Source organism: Salvelinus sp. IW2-2015, linkage group LG30, assembly GCF_002910315.2.
Source record: "Salvelinus sp. IW2-2015 linkage group LG30, ASM291031v2, whole genome shotgun sequence".
Classification (NCBI taxonomy): Eukaryota; Metazoa; Chordata; class Actinopteri; order Salmoniformes; family Salmonidae; genus Salvelinus; species Salvelinus sp. IW2-2015.
Genome location: NC_036869.1, coordinates 6792752 through 6812197, shown reverse-complemented (window position 1 = coordinate 6812197; position 19446 = coordinate 6792752). Strand labels below are relative to the sequence as shown.

The 19446-nt window shown below is 41.5% G+C and overlaps 1 protein-coding gene across 2 annotated transcripts; it reads right to left on the bottom strand.

The window, feature by feature from the left end:
• Positions 1-5198: 5198 nt before the first annotated feature.
• LOC111954741 (ribonuclease ZC3H12A-like) lies at positions 5199-18836 on the bottom strand. 2 transcript variants are annotated; one of them, XM_023974642.2, is made up of 6 exons: positions 18564-18836; positions 16694-17266; positions 11460-11599; positions 9510-9744; positions 9184-9284; positions 5199-9000 (listed from the first exon to the last, which is right to left on the bottom strand). In XM_023974642.2, the coding sequence occupies exons 2-6, from the start codon at positions 17230-17232 to the stop codon at positions 7973-7975; spliced, it is 2043 nt and encodes a 680-aa protein (XP_023830410.1). In that variant the 5' UTR covers positions 17233-17266; positions 18564-18836; the 3' UTR covers positions 5199-7972. The 2 variants fall into 2 exon arrangements, with proteins under 2 accessions (XP_023830410.1, XP_023830411.1); XM_023974643.2 differs by lacking the exon at positions 18564-18836 and adding an exon at positions 18126-18546.
• Between the last annotated feature and the right edge of the window lie 610 nt (positions 18837-19446).

The window sequence follows — 19446 nt, the reverse complement described above, 5'->3', positions numbered from 1 at the left end:
AAGACCCTGCGGCAGTAATTATGTTTTAAACCTTTAAAACTGTAACAAACATCTCTCTGCCTACTTTGGAAAAATGACAGGTCAAGTCTGGACGTGTGTTTGTTCATGTGTACATCTGTGTGAAACCGGGTGTGTTTGGTGACATGAGAATGTTTGTTTGCATATTTGCATAGTGTGTGAGATCTAGACAGACAACCTCTCAGTGATGACTGTGTCTGAATGACGTTGAGTGGCATCTCATTGATGGTGAGAACACCTGTGTTAACAAAGCTTGAGGTTGGCATGACAGAACACAAAATGTTTCAGGTTGGCACGATTCAAACCATATCTTTCATCAGAGGGATGTAGCCACATTGGAGCCTGGCCAAAGTGTTCTATTGAAGTACCAGAATCAAACACTTACGGTAACACAGTAAAGTCCACTGTACAGTACATCTCACTTAGCGATACTACAGGTTCTTACCAGGAAACTGTAAAATTGGCAATTTTTTGGGCTCAAATACCTACGAAAGATACAATATGTTTCAATTAGAAAAAGAATCTTATTAGTTATTTTTCAAGTCAGTTTCCAAGAAACAGAGATAGAGATCTAGAACATTGGTGTTGATTTGCAACTAATCATGCTCACGACATCTTGTGCAGGAAACTCTAATTCGCTGCAAATTCTGATGAAGAGTATAGTGATTTCATGCAAAAGTGATTTATTGTTAATCATGTAATAAGAAAATAAGCTTGTATACAAATTATGGTTTTATTGGCAGTACAATGTTTCAAAGCCAAGTTCTGCTGATAACAATCAGATGTGGGATACACAGGCCTGATAGTAAGCATTAAGTCGGTCTGAGGGTCAAATATTTTCATTTGGTAATCATTCTGGGTCCTTATTTTAAAAAGTCTATAGAAACGTGAAATGCTTATTAATAACAATGACTTCAAAAATATATTTTCTTGAGTTAAATGTTTCCAATGACAAGCTACCACAGATTTTGCCAAGACAGACATTTACCACTGAGGAGAAATGTTACTTAGGTGAGGGCTGAGATACGAACCATTGTAGGGATTGGTCTGAAGAAAGGACATTCACATGAGCACAACTATGCCTATATCCATCATGCTCTACCAAGGTTTTCCAGCACACAGCTTTGACCTACTACAGTAGCTCTGTTGGTCTATTGTACTTCAAACAATGTGCAGGCTGGTTGCTTAGGATTCAAACCTTCTCAAACAGCCTAATTCATACTCTTAGAGAAGGTGCTCCCACAATAATATTATTTGTACTGCATACAAGGTAACTTATTGGATTCTTCCCACCCCACACTAAGACATTATCCCATTCCACTACCTTTAAAAAAAATACTTAGTGGCCTGGGGTGATCTAGCTGTCTAAGCCACTGCCTTTAGATCACATGTACTGTGTGTACTGTTGCAAGCATGGGTTCAAATCCAATGATGTAGTGTATATAAACCCTGGATTGCTGATGCTATGTATGGGCCAAGGAGAAGCTTTGAAGCCACCTGACGACCATATTGGAACTACCCAGAAAAAGCAGTCCTCAATAGCATTGTTTCCCAATTCCATGCCTCGAGTAACCGCAACAGCACACATTTTTGTTCTAGCCCCGGACAAGCACACCTGATTCAACTTGTCAACTAATCATCAAGCCCTCAATGAGTTGAATCAGGTGTTTTTGTCCAGGGCTACAACATAAATGTGTGCTGTTGGGGATACTGGAGGACTGGAGTTGGGAAATACTGTGCCATCGGAATGAATGGAATTGAACAGCATTTCAATTACATTTTTCTAAATTACATGTATTTAAGTATTTTTGTTGTTGTAGTGGGGACAGTAACATTAGAACTTTCAAAAAACTATACTTTAAGGACATTGTTTTATGTTTCGCCCACATATAATTTAAAAGTATGCATTGAGGTGTCTGTAATAGAATAAACATGGCAAAAAACAAATACAGACAATACAGACATTCTTTTGCATATTTCTTCAAAGGTGGAGGAGTAGCAGGATGGCTTCAAAACAGTGCACCCTGTCAGGCATCTAGTGTATATGTAACAGTATAACTTTAGTACGTCCCCTCGCCCCGACACGGGCGCGAACCAGGGACCCTCTGCACACATCAACAACTGACACCCACGAAGCGTCGTTACCCATCGCTCCACAAAAGCCGCGGCACTTGCAGAGCAAGGGGCAACACTACATATTGGTTTCAGAGCAAGTGACGTAACTGATTGAAATGCTACTAGCGCGTACCCGCTAACTAGCTAGCCATTTCACATCCGTTACATATATACACTGCTCAAAAAAATAAAGGGAACACTAAAATAACACATCCTAGATTGAATGAATGAAATATTCTTATTAAATACTTTTTTCTTTACATAGTTGAATGTGCTGACAACAAAATCACACAAAAATTATCAATGGAAATCAAATTTATCAACCCATGGAGGTCTGGATTTGGAGTCACACTCAAAATTAAAGTGGAAAACCACACTACAGGCTGATCCAACTTTGATGTAATGTCTCTTAAAACAAGTCAAAATGAGGCTCAGTAGTGTGTGTGGCCTCCACGTGCCTGTTATGACCTCCCTACAACGCCTGGCATGCTCCTGATTGAGGTGGCGGATGGTCTCCTGAGGATCTCCTCCCAGACCTGGACTAAAGCATCCGCCAACTCCTGGACGTGTCTGTGGTGTGGCGTTGGTGGATGGAGCGAGGACTGATGTCCCAGATGTGCTCAATTGGATTCAGAGTCTGGGGAACGGGTGGGCCAGTCCATAGCATCAATGCCTTCCTCTTGCAGGAACTGCTGACACCACCCAGCACATGAGGTCTAGTATTTGTCTTGCATTAGGAGGAACCCAGGGCCACCGCACAGATGCCATATGGTTTTCACAAGGGGTCTGAGGATCGTCGATCTCGGTACCTAAGGCAGTCAGGGTCTACCTCGGCGAGCACATGGAGGGCTGTGCGGCCCCCAAGAAATGCCACCGCCACACCATGACTGACCCACCGCCAAACCGGTCATGGTGGAGATGTTGCAGGGAGCAGAACGTTCTCCGGCGTCTCCAGACTCTGTCACGTCTGTCACATGTGCTCAGTGTGAACCTCTTTCATCTGTGAAGAGCACAGGGCGCCAGTGGCGAATTTGCCAATCTTGGTGTTGCTCTGGCAAATGCCAAACGTCCTGCACGGTGTTGGGCTTGTAAGCACAACCACCACCTGTGGACGTCGGGCCCTCATACCACCCTCATGGAGTCTTTTCTGACCAGTTTGAGCAGACACATGCACATTTGTTGGCCTGCTGGAGGGTCATTTTGCAGGGCTCTGCAGTGGCTCCTCCTGCTCCTCCTTGCACAAAGGCGGAGTAGCGGTCCTGCTGCTGGGTTGTTGCACTCCTACGCCTCCTCCAGTCTCCTGATGTACTGGCCTGTCTCCTGTAGCGCCTCCAGCTCCTGGACACTACGCTGACAGACACAGCAAACTTCTGCCACAGCTCGCATTGATGTGCCATCCTGGATGAGCTGCACTACCTGAGGCCACTTGTGTGGGTTGTAGACTCCGTTCTCATGCTACATTAGAGATTGAAAGCCAACGCCAGCATTCAAAAGTGACCAAACATGAGCCAGGAAGCATAGGAACTGAGAAGTGGTCTGTGGTCACACCTGCAGAACCACTCCTTTATTGGGGGTGTCTTACAAATTGCCTATCAATTCCACCTGTTGTCTATTTCCATTTGCACAAAGCATGCTGAACTTTATTGTCAATCAGTGTTGCTTCCTAAGTGGACAGTTTGATTTCACAGAAGTGTGATTGACTTGGAGTTACATTGTGTTGTTTAAGTGTTCCCTTTATTTTTTTGAGCAGTGTATAAGTTATTGTTAGAATCTGACCTACTGCTCTTGCACCCTCTCTTCTTATGGGCTGTGGTCAATTCGAATTGAAGGCAATCAATTCAGGAAGTGATTTTAATTTAAAAAAATCTAAAATAGACAAACTTTTGAAATAAATAACTTCTACACATTCGTTTGAGAAGTTATTGAAAATATAGTTTCTGTCAAATTTGGAATTGTAATTTAAGTTTACTTCCTGTAGTAACTGACAGTCAAAGGTCAGGGAGTTATTAAGGGAACACATTCATTTTGTTTCATACTGTTATGGACCATGATGTCATAGGTATTGCCATTTCTGGAAGATGACATTTGAGGTTTTTCTCAGTTATCAAATAGAGGATGGTGGGTTTAGGGAGGGGAGGGATTTGTTTTTTTTTAGAATTAGTATCAAGAAGAGAGAAGAAATTCTGACTGCCAGTGTTGGTCATATTTGAAATGACAGGATAATGTTTCCGAAGATCAAAGTTAATCATGAACATTGATGGTAATAGATGAGGGCCCATTTGTATTAAGAATCTCAGAGTAGGTCTAAGATCTGATCTAGGACCAAGTCTCCCCTGTCCATGTAATCTTATTCATTATGATCTAAAAGCCGAAAGTGATCCAAAGTCAGCACTCCTACACGGAGATGCTTGATCAATATGGCCCCAGATCACAGTGAATCATTGTTTAGAGTACAGATCAGACAATATATATGTAATTAAAGTGGGGTGTATTGAAGGATTGGAGAGAACAGTGGAGTCATTTCACTGTCAGAGATCTAATTCCTTCATTGTTTTTCCAAAAAACAAAAACACCCCTGGCGCCCCATTTAGATATTACACAAGGGGAAAAACTGGTTCACAATAGGGTCGTTACATATGTTTTCAATCATTTGACTGAACCTTTAATTTGAACTAAACCTTCCATAAATGTTTGCCCATGGTAGAAGTGGTCAGAAAGGGATTGTTTTGGACCTGACATTTGCCAGAACATTCAGGAGATGGTGCTCCATTTTGAATACCCCACCCTACCATGAGACATCCATGTCTTCATCACTGAAAAAGATGAACAGTTGAGTTTGATTAAAAAAACCACACCTGGTCTAGCTCCTCGTCATGAGAAACAGTGTGTGTGTGTGTGTATTGACAAGCGACCTAGTCAATATTTTATTAGTGGAAGTACAACGTAAGCACACTGATGGCATTGTCTTATGTCAGATAGCACAACTATTCCTCCTGCACTGATTGAGGGACAAGCGTTGCGAAGGAGTGACAACATAGTAAGACAATGCAATAATGGAGAAACTGTTTCCTCAAAATTAGTCATGAATTTATTAAAGCCCTGTTTCTCTCCACAACAGCAGTTTGGTCAATTTCCTCATTCTCAAAATAACCATTATATTTTCCCATCAGTAATAATAGCAGTGAATAGCAYGTATGAACAGCTCACAGCACAGTGAGTCACAACAGAAGTATTGCAGTAGAAAGACAACTCCCCCAGAAGATGAAGGCTTATCAGTACCACTACCAAACTGTGACAAAACAAAATAACTTTCTTACATGTTATCCATTGTCAAATCATGTTTCATCTGTAAAGGTTTGTCTAAAACATTATAAACATTTGGGGAGATAAACTATCACAGACTAATTTATAACATTTAATTCTGATACTCCACATCAGATTCCAWCTGTTAAGGCTGTTTTGTTTCTTTCATCACCACTTCATGTCTCTGTGTTGCTACTTCCTGTCTCTGTGTTGCTATTGGGTCACACTGTGCTTGATCTAACCCATCTCACGTCTTGATACGAAAAATGCAATTATTAATTGCCTGTATTCACACCATAACTCCATGCACACTGAAGAATATTTAAAAAACTACCTTGGCAGCTAATGAAGACCTACAATGCAATAAGAAAGTATTCAGACCCCACATTGTTACTTTACAGCCTTATTCTAAAGTGGATTAAATTGTTTCCCCCCCCCTCATCAAACTACACAAAATACCCCATAATGCCAAAGCAAAAATAGTGTTTCAGAATTTTTGCTAATGTATTAAAAATACAAATGTTACATAAGTATTCAGAAGCTTTACTCAGTACTTTGTTGAAGCACCTTTGGCAGTGATTACGGCCTCAAGTCTTCTTTGGTATGACGCTACAAGCTTGGCACAACTGTATTTGGGGAGTTTCTCCCAATCTTCTCTGCAAATTCTCTCAAGCGCTGTTAGGTTGGATGCGGAGCATCGCTGCACAGCTATTTTCAGGTCTCTCCAGAGATGTTCGATCGGGTTCAAGTCCAGGCTCTGGCTGGGCCTCTTAAGGACATTGAGACTTGTCCCGAAGCCACTCCAGCGTGGCTTTGTGTTTAGGGTCGTTGTCCTGTTGGAAGGTGAACCTGAACCTCAGTCTGAGGTCCTGAGCACTATGGAGTAGGTTTTCATCAAGGATCACTCTATACTTTGCTTCGTTCATTTTCCCCTGGATCCTGACTAGTCTCCCACCACGCTTCACCATAGGGATGGTGCCAGGTTTCCTCCAGTCGTGAAGCTTGGTATTCAGGCAAAAAGACTTCAATCTTGGTTTCATCAGACCAGAGAATCTTGTTTCTCATGGTCTGAGAGTCTTTAGATGCCTTTTGGCAAACTCCAAGAGGGCTGTCATGTGCCTTTTACTGAGGAGTGATTTGCATCTGGCCACTCTAACATAAAGGCTTGATTGGTGGAGTGCTACAGAGATGGTTGTTCTATCTCCACAGAAGAACTATGTTAGAGTGACCATCAGGTTCTTGGTCACCTCCCTGATCAAGGCCCTTCTCCCCCGATTTTTCAGTTTGACAGGGGCGACCAGCTCTAGGAAGTCTTGGTGGTTCCAAACTACTTCCATTGAAGAATGATGGAGGCCACTGTGTTCTTGGGGACCTTTAATGCTGAAGACATTTTTTGGTACCCTTCCCCAGATCTGTGCCTCGACACAATCCTGTCTCGGAGCTCTACGGACAATTCCTTTGACCTCATGGCTTGGTTTTTGCTCTGACATGCACTGTCAACTGTGGGACCTTATATAGACAGGTGTGTGCCTTTCCAAATCATGTCCAATTAATTGAATTTACCACAGGTGGACTCCAATCAAGTTGTAGAAATATCAAGGATAATCAATGGAAACAGGATGCACCTGAGCTCAATTGCGAGTCTCATAGCAAAGGGTCTGAATACTGATGTAAATAAGGTATTTCTGCTTTTTTTGTCTAAAGAAATATTAAATTTGCACAATTTTCTAAAAACCTGTTGTCGATCTGTCATTATGGGGTATTGTGTGTAGATTTATGAGGAAAATATTTTATTTAATACATTTTAGAATAAGGCTGTAACGTAACAAAATGTGGAAAAGGGGAAGGGGTCTGAATACTTTCCGAATGCATTGTAGCAGGGCACTGAACGATCTGAAATTATAACAATAATACACAAGCCATCTGCTCTCACATTGCTGCACACAGTATGAATACAAAGTAGATAGTGGTAATGGCAAAAAATATTATACTGGTCTATTTCTATTGACTTTAGATCTATTTGTATGTTTTTGTATTAGAGGTATTTTTTAAATTAAGAATGCAATTATACTTCTTCTCTGGACATTAATGTTCTTCAATGAACTTGACCCATAGAGCATCTACTTCACTACCGTACTAGACCGTACTAGACAGTTAGCTGTGACCACCATTATGGCACACTGTGCCGATAATACTCTTTATGCCATAATTCATCTTGATACATGTGTCTATATTAGTGCCCTAAGGCCTATGAACATGCATTCTGTAAGAATATTGCTCCTAGAAAGATTTATTAAATAGATACAACTTGCATCAACAATCATTTGCCTCCGGTTTTATGTTAGAGGCAATTTAAGCGACCTAGTTCCTGAAACACTTGGCAAAAACACATTTGGCAAAGCAAATACAGTAGGAAGATCAATGTTTCCCTAAAGTGGAAACACAGATCTTTACAGTAGCTTGGACAGTTTTTCAAGAGAGACTCTTTCAACTGAAAAAAAACTACAAATCCCTCCATCTCAGAGCAACGAGCCAATCACAGGCCCTGAGAGGATCTCAGGGTGAGGATCTCAGCAGCCAGTCTCTGTGGGTCCATGAGATGGGGGAACATGTCCATGGCCCTGTCCACCAGATGTCCGTTAAAGATGGCCAGCAGCTTCTTCCTGACATCCTCCCTCTCCCTGCCGTCCTCCCTCTCCCTGCCCTCCCCATGGGGGCTCGGGTGTGTCCGGGCAGGGGACCAGTGTCTCTGCTGCTCCACCTGAGCAATGCTATGGAGAGTCTGAGGATAAGTCCCGAACGGGTCCGACCAGAAGGTCTGCTGTGAACGGTGGACCCTGCCCTGCTGTTGGAAGTCACTGGGGTGGCTGTACTGATGCATACTAACTGGATACATTGGTGTTCCATAGTTGGGGTAACAAGGGGGGTAGTAGGTCATCATGTCTGGGTTGTGGGTGCTGGCTGGGCCCATGCTATGGTGTGGGCTGTGGTGTTGTTGGTATCCTGCACTGGGGCCCAGTGATTGCTGAGGAACATGGGAGCAGCAGCTACAAGGCAGGTTGCTAGGGAGAGAATAGCATTGTTGTTTCATACTGGGGGAGGACTTTGACTGGCAGTTCCTGTACCCAGCGTTGCCATAGTGATCACAGTGGTTTCTAGAGGGGTCAGATGCCTGGCTCTCGAAGGAGCCCAGCCCAGAATCTAGCCTCTCTTGAGAGCCACTGGCCAGGGCCGAGTCCAGGTCGGTCGGGGAATGTCGGTTGGTGCTGGCCTTCTTAGCTGGGGACCTCCAGCTGGAGCGATGGCCTCCCTTGAGAAGAAGAACATTCTCACTGGTGAGGCCTTTCTTCAAGGAGCCATTCCACTGTTCTAGGGTCAGTTTCTGAGCCATCTCCTCATCCAGGGAAAGGCCATAGGCAAGTCCAGGACCTGTGGTGGGGTGTTTCTGTTGTGACAAGGGCAGCTTGGCCTTCTCCCGCAGCTCGTCAGCCAAAGAGCGATTGGATTGATTGACTCGCTCCGGGTGGTAGAATTTACACTTTATTCCGTAAGTGCATTTCCTTCCTGGATTCATGAAATATAAACAAGAGTTAATTAGTACCGCTGAGTTTAAGCACATACAGTACAGTACATTTATTACATCCATTACAGTATTTGTGTCCGTTTGTTAATAATTATTTGGAAATGTTCCCCCCACCCATATGTAAGGTCAACCACAGGATGACCCCAGTAGAGATGTGATCTCACCGTAAGGACATGGCTGTTTGCGTGGTAACCGAGGAACCTTCCGTAGAAAGTTCTCCAGGGTGGGACCATGGCGACCCAGGGGGTCATCAGGGGGCATGAACCTGAGAGGGGGAGTAGAGTTTAGATTCATACTACACTGTGGCTAATGTATACTAAACAATAATGCATAATTTGAATATATTAATAGTTATAAACATTCATAAGCATTTATAATGTCTCATTCATGAAAGTTATAGAACTGTAACAACTGCATGATCAGTTATAACATGAGTTATTCATCGAGTGTGCGCATTTCAGGGTTAATAATAAGCTACCACAAGACTTACTTGTCATTGACGAACGAGTACATGAGCAGCCTCTCCTCGATGAAGCGCTTCCACTCCTGTCTCTCGCCCTGAAGGTCACGGTATGTGTCGTTGGATACGATGACACCGTCTGACTCGTACGCCAGCTTGACGATGAAGCGATCGTCGTAGCAGACCACACGTTTGCCCGCTACACGCCGCGAAGGGGTGAACACCATGATTTTCTTTCTCTCCAGCTCACGCAAAATGTGTTGATCTTTAGAATAGAGAAAAATATWAATGTTAGATAACCATTCAATTAGTTAATCATCAATTAAGTATTAAGATCAATCATGCATTCACATACTAATTCACTTGTTTCCCCCTGATCTTTGTGTAAGATTTTTTTTCACCAGGCAACAAATTCTTCACAACACTTTCTCTCATGTTCTCGCTCTCCTGGGGGAAACATGTCATCCTTTCTTGACAAACTTTATTGGAACTCGAGCAACTAAGATGCTCTGACAGTGTGCCGGCTATAGCATGTATGCTCAACGTTGATATGATATTTGGCACACACATATTAAAAGGACAAAGTTTAATTGAGGAGCCTCAGATATTTTACATCTTTCAATTAAACTCAGTTGAACACTATCTATATGTATATATAGATATATATACACATATATCTATATGTTTGAGACAAACATCATATAAACATTTGAGCATACAGGATATAGCTGGCTTTTGGCATAAATTGGCAATGGATAAGGCATGAGGATAATTGGCTATGGCAATAACAGTTACTGTAAGTCAGCCAAGTCAAGCATCCTGCCATCACAGCAGCAGCTCATCGTTAGAGGACAATTTTTATGTGCTACTGCAGGAAGTAATAAAGATGTTGAGAAAAGTCCCTAATTTAATCAGATGAATAAGAGGTGGTTTGGAGATAAAGTTCAGCACAGGTTGCAATTTGGAAACAGAAAAATACTGTATCTGTGTCAGGTTTTCCCCTCCCGCTCTCTACACTGCTCTCACCAAGAGTAGGGAAGTTGCGTCACATTGAACCCTAATCCATTTCGTGCCCAAGTTGTTTGCCTCAAGTTCCATAACTGACAAAGGCCAAGGCCAAATGGCAAATTGTTTCTTGCTCAAACACGAAAATGTTTTACCTTTCCAGACCAAAGAGACACTCTCTACTCAATCATTGAGATTGTATGCACATTTCCTGCAGTCAATATATCCCATAAGGTATTCAGTAGTAGAAAAAGTACCCAATTGTCATACTTGAGTAAGAGTAAAAGATACCTTAATAGAAAAGTACTCAAGTAAAAGTCAACCAGTAAAAAAACTACTCAGGTAAAAGTTTAAAAGTATTTGGTTTTAAATATACTTTAGTATCAAATGTAAATGTAATTGCTAAAATATACTTAACGATTCAAGGTAAAACATTATTTCACATTCCTTATATTAAGCAAACCAGACAGCACGATTTCCTTTATTTATTTATTTTTACAAATAGCCAGGGGCATACTCCAACATCATTTACAAACAAAGCATGTGTGTTTAGTGAGTCTGCCAGATCAGAAACAGTAGTGATGACCAGGCTCTTGATAAGTTTGTGAATTGGACCATTTTCCTGTCCTGCTAAACATACAAAATGTAACAAATACTTTTGTGGGTCAGGGAAAATGTACAGAGTAAAAAGTACATCATTTTCTTTAAGAATGTAGGAGTTAAAGTAAGTTCTCAAAAATATAAATAGTACTTTACACCACTGAAGGTATTATATAATTTTCTCTATGTGCCATCTCTGATTTAAAAAAGCATWTAAACTCAAAATTCCATTGAGTGCCTAAAACAAAATGTCCACCCACTATATGTATTGAGGAGGAAATCTACTGGATTACATAGGCTACAATGAGTGATGTTGTGTGATACAAAAAAGGAAGTAGACATTGGGCCCTGTGTGGTGTATTCCCGACATCGTACCTGTGATGGGGACATCTGGTCTGGGCTGCTCCTTCCTCCATGAGGGAACAAACACAGTGATATCAGTATGACCTCTGTCCAGGAAGAAGTTCACAGCCAGCTGGATTCCCAGGCAGGAAAACACTTCCCTGTTCCCGTGGCTACAACAGAGGCAATAAAAATAAATATTGCTGAGCAAGCAATCCAATCAAATCCTTCTTTGTACACTACACTTCCTTGTTCACGTGGCTACAACAGACGGGCAATAGAAATAAACTGTTGAGCAAGCAAACAAATCACGTTCGCAATGACTTATTTGTGTGGTCAGGGTAAGTGGCACCCTATAACCTACATAGTGCCTATGACTCTGGTCAATATAAGTGCACTATACAGGGAATATGTTTAGACTGTTGTTGTTCATGTTTTGCTGGGTTCTAGTGTACTATGGAATATATTGCTTTCTTATTCTTGACACTTCTCCCAGTCATATTTAAGGTTAGAACTACCTTTAAGTGTTCTGATATTTCTAGCTTGGAGTTGTATTTTTATGATAACATAGCTACAGTACTTCACTTTTTAATGTGTATAGTATTGCTTACTAGGTGTGTCCAATCAATTGTGTAACCACTCCCTCTTCAAATTAGGGCTAATTGGAAAAGCTGTTTAAAAGAGGACAATGTATTATTTCTTTGTACTCCCTGACGAAGGCCATGCAGCCGAAACGCGTCGGATTTTTAAAACCTTGTTTCTATTGAACATGCCATACAAATAAAGGCATTTTAATTAATTATATGAAGAGTGCCTTGGTCCTTCTTTCTTTTTGATGACCAATATTCAAAAATCTATTGAACTTAGTAGGGAAAATTTTGAAAGTTTATCATAAGACATGAACAGAATGCATCAGTGATTCGTATTTCCAAACTTTCTGAAGTGGCATAGGTGCTTCTACACCTGCATTGCTTGCTGTTTGGGGTTTTAGGCTGGGTTTCTGTACAGCACTTTGAGATATCAGCTGATGTAACAAGGGCTATATAAATACATTTGATTTGAATTCCCCCAGATGATGCTAATGAAAAGTATTCTAGTAGATGGAAAAGCTTTCCCAAAAACCTTCTCAATTAAATGTTAACTACAAAGTTGCCTATGCATGATAACCTAGAAAAATGATCATGCTTATTTGTATCAATCCAGTGGGTATTTATTTGGCACACCGTACCATAGGTGCGCACATAAACACAGCTAAACAACAGCATCTTGCTAGGTGAGCACTGGACACCTGAAACCCCACCTCTTTAAGGAATACCTAGGATAGGATAAAGTAATCCTTCTCACCCCCCCCCCCCCTTAAAAGATTTAGATGCACTATTGTAAAGTGGCTGTTCCACTGGATGTCATAAGGTGAATGCACCAATTTGTAAGTCGCTCTGGATAAGAGCGTCTSCTAAATGACTTAAATGTAAATGTAAATGTAATTAAAGGGTAACTTTACCCAAAAATAAAAATTACATTATAATTTTTTTTTTTTAACCAGACTTCAAAAGTGGTCTCCTGATGTGGTAGAAGAATTGTGAACTTCAAAAAAGAACTAAATTGGAGTTTCTATTGATAAAGTGTAACCTTGAGAGCAAAAACCTGAAAACACAGGGGGAAACTTAAACCTGGAAAATTACAGAATCAGACAAAAAATATATTTTATAGGGCCCTACACTATGCCGTTTACTTTCTGCATCTACATCATATCGCTGAGTCTACCTTTAACAAAAACATGTTATGGTAAAGATTTACTGTTGCACTGGTAAATGTATATAGTGCATTCTGAAAATATTCCTTATTCTAAAATGGATTAAATTGTTTAAAAAAAAAGGTATTCAGGCCCTTTACTCAGTACTTTGTTGAAGCACCTTTGGGAAAAGGAAAGGGTATACCTAGTCAGTTGTACAACTGAAATGTGTCTTCTGCCTTTGGCAGCAATTAAAGTGTTCTTGTGTATGACGCTACAAGCGTGGCACACCTATATTTGGTGAGTTTCTCCCATTGTTCTCTGCAGATCCTCTCAAGCTCTGTCAGGTTGAATGGGGAGCGTCTCAGCACAGATATTTTCAGGTCTCTCCAGAGATGTTTGATCGGGTTCAAGTCCAGGCTCTGGCTGGGCCACTTAATGACATTGGGACTTGTCCCAAAGCCCCTCCTGCGTTGTCTTGGCGGTGTGCTTAGGGTCAATGTCCTGAAGCAGGTTTTCATCGAGGATCTCTCTTTACTTTGCTCCGTTCATCTTTCCCTCGATCCTGACTAGCCTGACTGGCTTCCGTCTGGCCACTCTACCATGCAGGGCTTAATTGGTGGAGTACTGCAGAGATGGGAGGACCTTCCAGAAGGACAACCATCTCCACAGAGGAACTCTGGAGGTCTGTCAGAGTGACCATCGGGTTCTTGGACACCTCCCTGATCAAGGCCCTTCTCACCCGATTGCTCAGTCGCAGGGCGGCCGGCTCTAGGAAGAGTCTTGGTGGTTCCAAACTTCTTATATTTTAAGAATGATGGAGGCCACTGTTCTTGGGGAACTTCAATGCTACAGAAATTATATTTTTTGGTAACTTTCCCCAGATCTGTGCCTTGACACAATCCTGTCTCAGAGCTTGATTTTTGCTCTGGCATGCAATGTCAACTGTGGGACTTTATATAGACAAGTGTGTGCCTTTCCAAATCAATTGAATTTACCACAGGTGGACTCCAATCAAGTTGTAGAAACAGCTCAAGGATGATCAGTGGAAATTGGATGCACCTGAGCTCAATTTCAAGTCTCATAGCATAGGGTCTGAACACATATGTAAATAAGGCATTTCATTTTTTTTTTATATACATTTGCAAACATTTCTAAAAACATGTTATTGTTTTGTCATCATGGGGTATTGTGTGTAGATTGATGAGGAAAACAATATGTCATCCATTTTAGAATAAGACTAACATAACAAAATGTGGGAAAAGTCAAGGGGTCTGAATACTTTCCGACTGCACTGTACATGTATTATCCTCATCAAAGGACAGGCAGTAAATACAATGCAATCAAGCCTGTTCCTGTTAGACTGTGAACTGATTTGCATGCTCAGATTTGCATACCTGAGCAATAAGGGAGAGATGTGCCTGTACGGGTGTGAATGTGTATCAAAGTGGGAAGGAGGCCAAAGAAGACCGTGGAGCAGTGGATGGGGGAGTGAGAGAAAAGGTTGAGGCTTCCTCCAGACTAACTCCAGCCACCCAAGTCATAAACTGTTCTCTCTGCTACCGCATGGCAAGYGGTACCAGAGTGCCAAGTCTGGGACCAAAAGGCTCCTGAACAGCTTTTATCCCCAAGCCATAAGACTGCTGAACAGTTAATCAAACGGCTACCATTACTACTTGCTTTGACCCCCTTTTTATTTGCACTGAGTCTCTTGCACCAGCTCTATGCACACTCACTGGACTCTACCCACACACACACACACACACACATACTACAGTAACACACCAACACGCAAACTACCTGCCCTCCAGGACACCTACAGCACCCGATGTCACAGGAAGGCCAAAAAGATCATCAAGGACAACAACCACCCGAGCCACTACCTGTTCACCCCGTTATCATCCAGAAGGTGAGGTCAGTACAGGTGCATCAAAGCTGGGACCGAGAGACTGAACAGCTTCTGTTTCAAGGCCATCACTAGCACTGAGAGGCTTCTGCCTACATACAGACTTGTAACCATTGACCACTTTAATAATGTTTACATATCTTGCATTACGCATCTCATATGTATATACTGTATTCTATCTATTGCATCTTAGCCTACGCCGGTCTGACATTGCTCATCCATATATTTATATATTCTTATTCCATTCCTTACTTAGATTTGCGTGTATTGGGTATTTGTTGTAGACGTGTTAGATATTACTTGTTAGATATTGCTGCACTGTCGGAACTAGAAGCACAAGCATTTCGCTACACTCGCAATAACATCTGTTAACCATGTGTGTGTGACCAATAAAATTTGATTTTGACTATGACTATATACACACACACACATGCATATTGATGCCACACACACACTTTCACATATGCTGCTACTCTATTATTTATCCTGTTTGCCTATTCACTTTTACCCCTACCTATACGTACATATTACGTCAATTACATCATACCCCTGCACATTGACTCGGTACCGGTACTCTGTGTATATAGTCTCGTTACTGTTATTTTATTGTGTTACCATTTTATTTTTCTTACATTTTTAAGTCTGCATTGTTGGGAAAGGGCTTGTAAGGAACCATTTCCCGGTAAAGTCTGTTGTACCTGTTGTATTCAGTGCATATGACAAATACAATTTTATTTAATTTGACTGTGTCACCTGATAGTGACTGAGTATTGAGGGCTGAACCACCATCCCGACTTCTAGCTAGATCGTAATTATTAGGTCAGTGCAGGAGTTTAGCGTAATAAGGAAATGATCTGTTCATGAGGACAGGAGGGGGAATTCTGCCGGTACAGTACAAACCACAAGTTCCTTCCTAGAAACAGAGATTAGATTAAAGCTGGTCGAAGCCTGTATCTACGTGTTTTCCATGAACATTATCCGTTAAGAGTGATTATGTCTACATTATGTCCACCCCTCCATTTTCTGCAATTAGAGCACAGATCTGAGAGCACGACTGATTTGTTTGTAATGTTCACAACTGAAGAGCACTTTAATGCTGACTCAAAGACTTATTAGTAGTGGAGGTGGAGGTACGAGGAGTCCTGATGAGTGGGCAGTAATGTACATAACATGCAGATGTCACAGACCCCTGATACCTTCCTCAATGCTAACCAATTAGGTATCCTCAGGACCCTATCAAAACACAGCTGAATAATACATTCTGCTATAACTATCACCAGCAAACAGCAATTCAAGACACAAGTCGTTTCCCAGACACAGATTAAGCCTAGTCCAAGACTAAAAAGCACTTTCTTTGAAGAATCTCCATTGAGCATGCTTTTTACATTTAAGTAGACACTCTTATTCAGAGCGATTTACAGGAGCAATTAGGGTTAAGTGCCTTGCTCAAGGGCACTTCGGCAGATTTTTCATCTAGTCGCTCGGGGATTCGAACCAGCAACCTTTTGGTTACTGGCCCAACATTCTCAAATCGGTACGCTACCTGCCGTCCCTTTTAATCTAGGACTATGCTTAATCTGTGTCTGGGAAACCAGCCATCAGACCCACAGTATGTAATTCTCTACTCACCTCATAGCCATATTACTCCCATCGATCACTATGGGTTTCAGGTCACCCTCCTCACTGGCTGCATCCTCCCAAATTGGTGGAGGGGTGAGGGGCAGGCTACTAAGGGTCTCCCCTCTGGCAATCAGGACAGACATGGTAGTTGGGGCTCCCTCCTTCTCCATCCCTTCTGGGCTGGCTCCAGTCTGCACCAGCTCCCCCAGAATCCTGTTAGTGTCTGTGTTCAGGCCAAACTTCTGCAGCACGGTCTGGACCTGCGCTGGGGAGTAGCCCAGTTTACGGTAGAAGTCCAGCTGAGCCTCTCCAGGGTCTGTGGCGGTCTTGCCGCTCTCCTCTGGGGCAGAGCATTGTGTGCCACTCGGGTGCATTCTCTCACAGATGGGATAGGGTGGATGATTGTGGAAGGCAGGCAGAGCGGAGAGCCATCCGTCTGTGTCGTGGGGCTCTGTGGGGCTCAGACGGGCTGTGTAGGAGAACTCATTCCATGGGAAGACCTCTGCGACTGGGCACAGCTTTGGGATGGGACTGACTTCTATGTTCATCTCTCCCCCTTCGGGCAGTGCTCATATGTCACACCTGTTTAAAAAAAAACATAGTTTTGGTTGTGTGAAGTGGTATAAAAAAATGGTTTCCCCGATCATATCAATACCATTAGGTTTAAAAACACTACAATCTGATGACAGATCACATCTCACTTTAGTATTGAAATTGATGTCTGTATTAGTTCTCACCACAAATACCATGAATAATCAGTTCATTTTACAGTTGTCACAAAATACTCATGGTTATTTGGTTATAACCAAGGTTTAACAGCATGGTTTAACAGCATCCCCGCTCATGTCTGTCAGTATCATATAATGAAGCCTAAAGAATTTATTGTATTCTTTCATACACTGTACATTTACAGTAGCCTTATTTTGGTCAGAAAATACATGTCTGTTATTGATATAGTTCTACTGTATTATATTTCGACTGGGCTACACTCCTATTCAATGGATAATGGCGATTATTGATTAAGTCGGCCTATAGTGTCTTGGTTAATTTTGTCATTGCCTATAATGTCTATTGTCAACCACTCCAGTATTTTCAAGAAATTAAATACATTTCAGGTGTTCATTACCAGAGACATGTAAAATGTATCCTACCAACCGGAGTTCGCCTTCTTTGATTTGTTCTACAGGTTAGTTTTGGAAAATCTAAAAGTCTGACTTCATGAGATTTTGACACCGTTATCTAGCCCAATGTTGGACTGATAGGTTACTCCTTAGTCCAAAGACCGTACATGTTATGTTTAAAGGGCGAATTGGCTCTGAAACAGCCAAATACTCCATCTAAACGTGAATCGATTCTCAATTGCGGTACAATAAACAAATCCCTATATTTTCATATCAAATCGAAATAAATGTAACAAATACAAAATCTACACTTACTGTACCTTGTGTTAACCGATTTTAGCACAATTGTAGCAGATGGTATTTTTCAGTGACAACACGTCTGTGGCATCAGTCTTTCGTTTACACACAGGTGTTGGGAGTTGCAGATATCCAATTAACGTTAGCACAGGTAGGCGAGTCCACTCACTGTCTTCCGTGGACAAGCGCTGTAAAATGGCAGTGTCGGAACCCTAACCCTACAATAGGTGTGTATCAATTTAACGTTTTGTTTTTTGTAAATTATCTCTCGCCGATATGAAAGATAAGGTACTTATGCTTTCAAAACCGTACCCCAAGCGATGCGTCTTTATGTTCCGACCGACCGTCGCGCTTCTTAACAAAAGTCCCCCATACAGAAGACGCCTTTGCCCAATGATCAAGGGCTACATGTTCCCAAATAAGAAACGAAGTAAACCCGTTAACGTAGTTATCCTACTTACCAGTAATTTATAGTCCAACAGTTTCGGCCATTAATTGTATATGTTCGTGTTGCTATCCATGTGAAATATCTTGTTCTCTATGAGCAGTTTCACGGTGGACAGTAGGCTACAACAGCATATTGGAGGCGGTGACGTCAATCATACGCTTCAAACTCTGAACAAGGAAATAGTGTTTTGTTTCGCTATACTTTTTTTGTACACGTTTATTTAACTCGGCGAGTCAGTTAAGAATAAATTCGTATTTACGATCCAGCAACCTTTCGGCCCAACGCTCTAACCACTAGGGCTACCTGCCGCCCCTATTTGATGTAGCAATGTAAGTTGTTGATCATTTTGTTTTATGAATAAACGAAAAAAAAATGTCAACAATGAAATAGGGGGTTTTCCGTCTTATTTTATTTTGGTAATGAAAGGAAACAGGCCAACTGCAGTTGATCATTTATTGTCTGACTAAACACTTGATTCAAAGCCTTTTACAAATAAGTTTCAAGGGCGCCTATATTGTTATCAACTGATCGATGATATGATAGAAAATGTATTTAGGCCAGAGGCTATTATTGCTACTGCCTATCCTATTTTTGTAGGCTAGGTTACCATAAGACATTTTGATTTATGCTTGTTTATTATAGGTTCACATCTTCCCTCTCTACCTGTATTTACCTCCTGGTAAAGGAACAGAGTCAATATGGGGTATTGAGCCAGTAGTGTCATCAGTTTTAAGATTGCCTAACTTTGATTACCATTGATGGGTAATTATGTTTTTGACTCACTTCATATAGTTAATCAAGCATTATTTTATATCTGAAGTGATCATTAGATGATACAATAAAGTATGATATCTTCTTATTTCTGTAATGTATAGAATATGGATGGATCTTCCTTT

What these genes read in the sequence shown, in the direction of transcription:
- LOC111954741 (XM_023974642.2), bottom strand. Translation starts at nt 17,232, where the DNA reads ATGAACATAGAAGTCAGTCCCATCCCAAAGCTGTGCCCAGTCGCAGAG. An exon ending in ACCAGATGTCCCCATCACAG is followed by an intron (nt 9,745 to 11,459) that starts GTACGATGTCGG and finishes TCTATTCTAAAG; the next exon opens with ATCAACACATTTTGCGTGAG. An exon ending in CAAACAGCCATGTCCTTACG is followed by an intron (nt 9,001 to 9,183) that starts GTGAGATCACAT and finishes TCATGAATCCAG; the next exon opens with GAAGGAAATGCACTTACGGA.